Here is an 8,867-nt window from a genome sequence, read left to right as displayed (position 1 = left end):
CAAGTTTAATGGCTTAATTACTGTTTTGATAAAAGTTCAATGGCTAATTTGACTTTTATCCCTCATTTAAATAATAGGTCTATAATAGACTTTGTGGTTCAATATTTGTAGATCTATTATATGTTTTTAACTAATTTATTGAAAGTTTATTTCTTTTAGTTCTATTATCTCTTATTCTTCTTCATTTTAAATTGATAGATCTTGAGATGATGCATCATTCTTAAATACTAGCAGTTGACCCGTGCGATGCACGGAATGAATATATATCAAGTGAAAATAAAATATTGGTGAAAACGAAAAAAAAAAAGATAAAACAATATTAATAATGAAATAATTTATAAATTATTAAAGACCTCTTTGTAAACTACATTAGTAGTAGAATTACAATCTTGTTTTGATTCATCACATACTAAAATCTTTAGTCCGTCTGGTTGACTAACTCTTGATGCGGTAACATATAATTGGCCATGCACAAAAACTGGTTTCTTGAGTATCAAACCAACATTCGAAAGCGTCTGTCCTTGACTCTTGTTAATAGTCATTGCATATGACAGCATAAGCGGAAATTGTCTTCTGTTGAACTTGAAAGGTAATATTGGGTCTGATGGGGTGATAGTCATTCTAGCAATTAATACCTTAGTCCCAGCATTAGGACCTGCCAATATGCTTCCTTCAACAACATGATTACCTAATTTTGTTACCACCAATCTAGTTCCATTGCATAAACCAAGACTATGATCAATGTTTCTCATTAACATTACAGGAGACCCCACTTTTAAAGTCAAAGAATGATTTGGAAGGCCGGATGCTCTTATGGTATTTAGGAATTCTAGGGTATGCACATCAGCAAGAACTGAACTGGAACCATCGCCTTTACACGTTGTGTCAGAACTCAAATATGTATTTCCTTCACCTTCAGTTAAGTTAGACATATACTGGTTGACCTCATTGACCACCTCTAATGTTGGTGCTAGTATTGCACTTTTTTAAAAACAACTTCCATCACTGTTTACACCAGTAAAGTTGGGGAACGTACTTTTAACAATAGAGGAAATAGGATCACCATTTGACTTCAACAACAATTCAGTGGGAATATCAAAATCAGCGTTACCATCAATATCTACTCCAATACTACCATCACCTATTGAAATTAGCCAATTAGCAAATTCTTCAACTTTGTCTTGATTCAATCCAGGTTCCATTGTAGTTAATCTCAAATTCTTAGTTAGGCGCATAACTCTACAATGTCTCCAAAGATATGAAGAATTAATTGTTGCAGAAACAATGTCCTGTCTTGAACCTTTTGGCACCACTTGTGAGATTTGCCTAAAATCCCCACCTAAAACTACTGTCTTCCCGCCAAAGTCTTTGTTAATAAACCTTAACAAATCTCTCATTGTTTTATCCAACGCCTCAAAACAATGTTTGTGTATCATCGGTGCTTCATCCCAAATAATTAGTTTTGCATGAACAATGAGTTCGGCTAATTGGCTACCTTGATTTATATTGCAGGTAGAATCTTCATTGACTGAGATTGGTATTGAAAACCTTGAATGTGCAGTTCTGCCACCCGGTAGAAGTAAAGAAGCTATCCCACTTGATGCCACATTGATAACAATTTCACCTTTTGCTCTAATAGACAAAGAGACTGCACGCCACAGAAAAGTCTTTCCTGCACCACCATACCCATAAACAAAAAAGCAATCCACCATTGTTGGAACCAATATCGTTGATAACGACATCATATATTGCTTTATGTTCTTCTGTTAGTCTCTCCTTAAGGCGTTAACTCTCTTCATATTCCCTAGCACAATCATATGCTAACTCTTCCCACAACAACCGGTTTTCCACACGAACATGGCTTGCTTCATTCATTATCGGCATGTTTGGAAAATCTCTCAAAGTCTTGTTATAGACTAATAAAAGCTTTGACAATTCAAATAGTGCAAAATTCATTTTCTCTTCATCAGTTAGAAATATATCTGTAACAAAAAATAAGTACACTAAAAAAAATTATACGAAAAAAATGAGTACATAAACCTTAATTATTTGAATAATAATACCTTGCAAGTTTAATAATCTCCTACGGTTATGTTGAGCATCATCAGCCAGATGTGTCCACACTTTCTCCCATACAATTTCAGGATGTGCCATTGTATTTGACATTAATAGAGTAACAAACAACTTTCTTAGTGAGTGGAGAGTTGAAAAATGGCTAGCTTCCAGAGTAACAAACAACTTTCTTAGTGAGTAGGGAGTTGAAAAATAGCTAGCTTCCATAATGGCATCAACGTATTCAGTATCATCTTGTAATAACCCCCGGGCATAACATGCCTCCTTAAAAGTATTGTACTGTACTCCATTATATATGACATTATGTCAGAAAAGCTTGTTGGGACCCTCACTATGTTCAACAAACATCTTAGATAATATAATTCCCCAGTATCTGGTGGAACATAAAATATACGACCAATAGAAAAAACCTCTTTTACGTGGATGTCATTGACGAATATTTTTCTTCCATACAAATTTATTGGGCATCTCAATATAGGTTAGCAATTTAGCTTCTTGGAAAGTTTTGTTTGCCTCAAACCATTGTGTGAACATGCTTTGTCCCAAAGTTTCTTTGTTCAATACTGTCTCAACATCTTCATCATCCTGAAAGAAAACCGTTTGGCTATCTGGTAAATGGAAACTAAGCTTCTCAACTGGCGGGTTTCTACATTGAATTTCAAAACTAAGTAGACGCAAGTAGCCTCAAATGCAGAAACGTATCTACAATCATAGTACATGTTGATCTCATCCACTACTTGCACTCCATCTGCATTTGATGATGTTTTATAAAATTCTGCAGTGATGCGAGCATTTCCTTTGTTCACATACTTGAATAAGTACTTGATCGATCTAGATTGGTTGCACCACTCCACATTCATATGTGCCTTGTATCTCAAAAGCAAGTATCTATTATTGGGGACCACATATCTATTATCCAACTGAATAACATTCTTGGTAATTGTTTTTCCATCATCTCGTCTTCTATATATTGGGTAACCATCTGACTCAAAATTTGAGTATTCCACAAACTTTTTGAGAAAGTGTTTAGAACACCGTCCATTTACCATGCATGGAGATGTCTTTCTAGCAATACCACAAGGACCATGTAACATAAACTCCTCCACTGCTTGATGGTACTCAAGATCTAATTCTTTGCTCAGGATTTCAGCGAAGATTAGTGAGTCAACTATAGTTTGACATGAAATACTTGTGTTCAAACCAAGAAAAAGAAGTATATGAGCATGAGGTAATCCCCGTTTCTACTAGTTTTAAGGCTGAACTATGGGGCTTCGTGAGGGCTTGGTCATTGCCAGGAATCGAGGATTTTCTCGCATCATTGTTGAATCAGACTCCAAGGCCTTGGTTAAAGTCCTAGAGACCGATGCGGACTGCGGCAACTTTGATTCTACATTATCTGCGGACTGCAAGTCTATACTCCAGCGTTTCCAGGAGTTCAAGATTAGTCATGTGTTCCGGGAAGGAAATCAGTGTGCCGACTTCCTTGCGAATATCGGGCAACACTCGACGTGGGGTACTACCCTACTGAATCATCCCCCTAACGGTCTGAGTGATCTTCTAACGTGGGACGCACAGGGCATCGCTTCAAGTAGAAGGCGTTAATTTCTGGGGACCCTCCGGTCCCTTTTTCCCACCAAAAAAATAGAAGTACAAAATCTTTCGGGTTCACCGCAAATTAAAATTTTGAGCCCGTATGGATTACTCACTCTTTATGCAACCACATGCCCACATATAATTAGCCATAAACAAAACCTGTTTTCTATAATAGCAAACCAATATTCGATAGTGTTTCACCTTGACTTTTGTTGATGGTTATTGCGTAGGAAAGCATCAATGGAAATTGTCTTCTGTTAAACTTGAATGGTAGTCTTGGTTTTGATGAAGTGATCTGACAGTCATTCTAGCTATTAGTACATCGGTGTCAGCATTTGTCCTTGCAAATATGTATGCTTCTATAACATGGTCAACTAATTCTGTTACAACCAACCGAGTATCATTGCAAATGCCAAGAGTGTGATTAATATTTCTCATTAACATCACATGTGACCCGACCTTTAAGGTTAATGAATGATTTCAAAGTATATAATATTTAACAAATGATGTAAATATATGTCATTCAATCTAATTTCAGTCTTTACTAAAAATTATTCAATTGATTAATAATTGTACACAAAATTAGCATTATTATAGACTTTAAAAAAAAACAATAAACAAGTAACATTTAATTTAAAACAGTTAAATAAGATATATTAAATAATGATTGAATATTGATATTAATATTTATTAATAAGGCTATTACAATTTATTTTGTGATATTACAACCATTACAATTTATTTTGGATTACAAAAATTATTCCAACACGAGTAACATGTTTACTATTTTAAATTAACACTCAAAGAGAGTTTTTTTTAAGAAACCAATATAATACCACAATTAGTTCATTGTAGTTATTTTAGAACTTATTTTTTAGTTTTTATTTTTTCATTGCAAATAAACTTTAGTCATAACAAACTTTCTATAACTTAATGAAAATTAGCGTGAAAAATAAAGCATATTTAAAAAAAAAAAAACAAAGTTCTAATTTTTTTATGACAACACGTATAATATATATATATATATATATATATATATATATATATATATATATATATATAATATTCTAATCTTATAACAATTTAGGACAAAATCTATATATACATAAATGTAATGACTTTATTTGGTAAGGTTTATATATATATACATGTACCAAATTTAAGGTATTTACTTAAATATGATTTAATTTTATTAAATATGATAATTTTATGTTGATTAATTTCAAATTTTAAAATAATTTTTTTTTTTTGTCTAAAATGAGCGGGAAAATAATAGATTAGATACTCCGTACATTATTTAGAGAAATACATTAAGCGCAGAAAGCGCGTACTCGTATGTAATAAGGCGATACACAGTAGGTGTATTTTACAATGATATAAATTGAGGGCAAAGTGTATATATGAGATATCCGCCTGGCCACCTTTCTTGCTCGCTGACTATATCCCCGTAATCCTCTTCTTTCAGGTACTTCTCTTTAATTTTTCTGTATCTTTCATCCTTCCGATAATGAATGCTGCTGCTCTATATATACTGAAATCATGCATGATTGAATCTTTGGTTTTTCTGACAAAATATATTATTGGTGATTGAAGAGATTCTTGTTCAGATTATTGTACAAATAATGGAAATGATTTAGTATTGTGGGCTTCATTGGATCAGTTGAGTGAATATGAATGCAAAGGCGGCTGTATTCAGTTTCTTGCATTTCTGAGATTGTTCTAACTGTTTCTAGCTTTCAGAATATATAGGCCATGTTTAGTTAACAGCGGATCCGCCATTTTTTGACGGATTTGACCGTAAGGTCAAAACGCTAACTACCATGTTTGGTTATCAACGGTTTGGAGCAGCGGATTGGCTCTAAACCGCTGAAACCCCAAACGCTGCTATTAGCAGCGTTTGGGGTTTGGCGTTTTGGAGAAAGGCCACCTTTCCCCAAAACACCCCTCTTTATTAAAAAAAAAAATTATTTTTTGGTAATTCTGGAAGCCTCAAGGCTTCTCAAATAGAGAAGCCTTGAGGCTTCCCTTCAATACCCATCCGATGTGGGACATCGGATGGGTATTGAAAACAAAAGCAAGGGGCATTGAGGCCCTTTTATAGAGGAGTCTCAATGCCCCTGTTTTATATTGTGCCGATGTGGGATTTGAAGTTAAAAGGGGAGCCCCCGGCTCCCCTTCGTCTCTTTTTTTTTTTTTAATTATTATTATTATTATTATTATATTTCTATTTAATATATATAGAGATTATTGTTATTGTTATTATATATATATATATATATATATATAAAATGTATACCCTTTTGGTCATTTTACAGGTTAACGCTAATTTAAACAGCTAATTTTACCAAACATCTTTTTACAAACCGCTAATACAATCCGTTGGTCAAACCTGCTAATACAATCCGCTATTTGGTAACCGTTAACACAACCCGCTACCGCTAAATGCTAACCGCTGATAACCAAACAAGCCCATATATGGCCCTGTTTGGTAAATGATTGCTAGCTGATTGGGTTGGCTGTTTGAGTTAAAAGGTATGATTTGTTGATAACATTAGCTGATTGTAGAAAGTTGTTTGATAGATTAGCTGTTAACTGATAGCTGTTTGGTATAGTTTCTTTTGTCAAAAAGCTAATTGAAAAGACTGCTTTGAGTAGCCTTTTGAATTTTAGCATTTTGGAGTTACAAAAAGCTTATTAACCAAACAGGGCCTATATATATATTGTCTTTGGTATTGCAAATTTCTGAGATTGTTCTAACTGTTATACATGTTTAAGGCGGGCGTTGGTAAGATCAGCAAGAAGAGGTGAAGATGGATAAAAATGGGAGTGATGAAAATAATGATGCCATAGAGATCAAGATTAAGACAATGTTCTGCCACCAAACACAAACATTGCGAGTAGATAAACGTGTAAACGCCTGCAGCCTGCGAATAGATTATCCATATGCTTTAATTTCTTGTTGATTACTTAATTTAATTAATTATTTAGTTTGGTACGATATGATAGGTTGGAGTTGGTGCGTTGAAGGAAGAAGTTACATTGGTTACTGGTGTTTTGGCAGAGCATCAACGCCTTATCTTCCGTGAAAAAGCTTTGAGAGATGATAAACAGCTTTCAGATTACGGTACGTATCCATGCATCACTCTGTGTAGTGTTTGTTTTACAATTGATGATATCTGTAATGTTTTTGTTTCAGCACTTATGTTATGTTAGATTAGATCGAAGAATTGAATATATGTGGTCCCTAACATAATGAATGGAATTGAATCTACTAATAATATAGATGTGGAAGATGGTGACACTCTGCATCTCATTGTGACTACTACTTCTGATCTATCTGAACAGCTCCCTCTTATAACTCAGGTAAGTACATATATATATATATATATATATATATAGATTATTTGTTACTCAAATTAAAGATAGATAGTAATTAAGCTGCTAGTGCTAGGGAGGATATAGTTTGATGTTATGTAGCTTTGATATGGGTGCAGATGGTCTCTGCTTTAGTCCTCTCTATAGCACATGCTGCTGCAAATGTTGAGAGTCGAAATGCTTTACTCCTCTCTATAGCACCACCTTCTCCTTCTCTTTCTGCAGCAGAAGCAGCTCTTGAAAGGGAACTGCACCGTGCCGCCATCATGGATATTAATGCTATGCTTGGCGTACGTGGTTTAGATGCACATAGACGGGCTGCCCGCTCGATTAGGGAGCAAAGAAGGGCTTCCCGCTCGATTAGGGAGCGAACAAGGGCTTCCCGCTGGATTAGGGAGCCAAGGGCTTCTCGGAATGTTGGAAATGTTAGTTTGGGAAATTCCAACACTTGTGCTCAACTGCTAATGCCAATGAGTGCTATGCTGCTTGTCGTCATATCTATATATGCTGCTGTTTTACTCATCTCTATGTATGCTATGCTTGTCGTTATATCATATGATCTCGTAGATGCAGATAGACGGGCTGCCCGCTCCATTAGGGAGCAAAGCGCTTCTCGGAATGTTGGAAATAGAGGCTCATCATCATCATCCAGGGACCAACCTGCTCCTGCTGCTGATTCTCTCATGAATGTTAGTTTGGGAAATTCTGCTCAACTGCTACTGCTGCTGCTCCTGCTTCTCCTGCAGGTATATATATATATTCTTCATTTACTTCTTCTTCTTCTTCTTCTTCTTCTTCTTGTTTTGGTCTAATATTTTTTGTTTCAGGTAATAGCATTGAAGAAACAAATGCTGATGCTGAGGATAGAAGCAAAGATGATGGAGGATCACCAGATGTATAATTCTCAGAATTTAGTAACTAATAAGAAATGTCAGAAATATACACACTATGTGCATTGTTATAGTAATTCATAAGCCCCAAATCTCTTCAATCATAATACTTTTCCTGTGTCCCCATCCTTGTCATTGGATTTTTTTTTTTTTTTTGAAAACTCATTGGATTTCTTTCTACTTTCAATTTTTATGATACTTTTAAATGAGTTAACTTTCCTTGTCATTGGATTTCTTTCTACTTCCAATTTTTATGATACTTCTTAAATGAGTTAATTTTACTTTCCTTGGCATTGGATTTCTTTCTACTTTCAGTTTTTATCATACTTTATACATGTCAGTCCACTTTTAATCATTTGTTTTTTCAAAACATCCCTATTTGGTCATAGTAGAGGAACGATGTAAATCTTTGTCCACTATTCATACCACCTAGGATATAAGTGAATGAAAAAGTGAGGATAATTCTAAACACAGATCAACCCATACCAAATCATGGACACTTTACAAGATATTTTTGTTTCTGTGGACCCCAGGTGCCACAGTCAATTATAATTTTATCAAGTTTTTGCATGAGTCGCATGATGGGGCGCTTAACCCCCTCGAATTTACAACAAAGGACCCATGAGGTGATCTTTTTGGGTTTTCATGACGAGTGTGGAGTTTTTGGATTCTCTTCTCCTCGAACGACAAATCCACCCCAGTGCTACCTTGGAAGAATATATAGGAAATAATTTTGATAACATCAATTATTTATCCTTTATATACAATAACCTTGCTTAATACAAAAAAGTAGTCCTAAACCAAGGAATCCGCTTCGCATCTTTAGATTTAAACTCATGCACAACGACTTCTTAAATAACTATATGAATAGTTTTCAAAAAAAAAAAATATGAATAGTGTATGTAGCGCTAGTCTAACCTAGAAGCTGTTGCTTCT

The 8,867-nt window shown here is 34.8% G+C and overlaps 2 protein-coding genes across 2 annotated transcripts; both read right to left on the bottom strand.

Annotated features, from left to right (window-relative positions):
• Positions 1 to 335: 335 nt before the first annotated feature.
• Positions 336 to 932, bottom strand: LOC116005852 (ATP-dependent DNA helicase PIF1-like). Its single transcript, XM_031246090.1, has one exon. It carries the CDS (start codon positions 930 to 932, stop codon positions 336 to 338), a length of 597 nt encoding a protein of 198 aa, XP_031101950.1.
• Positions 933 to 986: 54 nt separating this feature from the next.
• Positions 987 to 3,122, bottom strand: LOC116005851. Its single transcript, XM_031246089.1, has 5 exons — positions 2,748 to 3,122; positions 2,527 to 2,658; positions 2,064 to 2,352; positions 1,791 to 1,982; positions 987 to 1,672 (listed from the first exon to the last, which is right to left on the bottom strand). The coding sequence occupies exons 1-5, from the start codon at positions 3,120 to 3,122 to the stop codon at positions 987 to 989; spliced, it is 1,674 nt and encodes a 557-aa protein (XP_031101949.1).
• Positions 3,123 to 8,867: the final 5,745 nt, after the last annotated feature.

The sequence above is a fragment of the Ipomoea triloba genome, chromosome 15 (assembly GCF_003576645.1).
Source record: "Ipomoea triloba cultivar NCNSP0323 chromosome 15, ASM357664v1".
Lineage (NCBI taxonomy): Eukaryota > Viridiplantae > Streptophyta > Magnoliopsida > Solanales > Convolvulaceae > Ipomoea > Ipomoea triloba.
This window is presented reverse-complemented; position numbering and strand designations above follow the sequence as displayed.

Excerpts from the sequence above, each read along its gene's own strand:
- LOC116005852 (XM_031246090.1), bottom strand. The coding sequence starts at position 932 with ATGTCTAACTTAACTGAAGGTGAAGGAAATACATATTTGAGTTCTGAC.
- LOC116005851 (XM_031246089.1), bottom strand. The coding sequence starts at position 3,122 with ATGGTAAATGGACGGTGTTCTAAACACTTTCTCAAAAAGTTTGTGGAA. Across the intron at positions 1,983-2,063 it reads GAGATTATTAAACTTGCAAG|ATATATTTCTAACTGATGAA; the intron begins GTATTATTATTC and ends TTTTTGTTACAG. Across the intron at positions 1,673-1,790 it reads TGCTAGGGAATATGAAGAGA|GAAAGACTTTTCTGTGGCGT; the intron begins GTTAACGCCTTA and ends ATGGTGGTGCAG.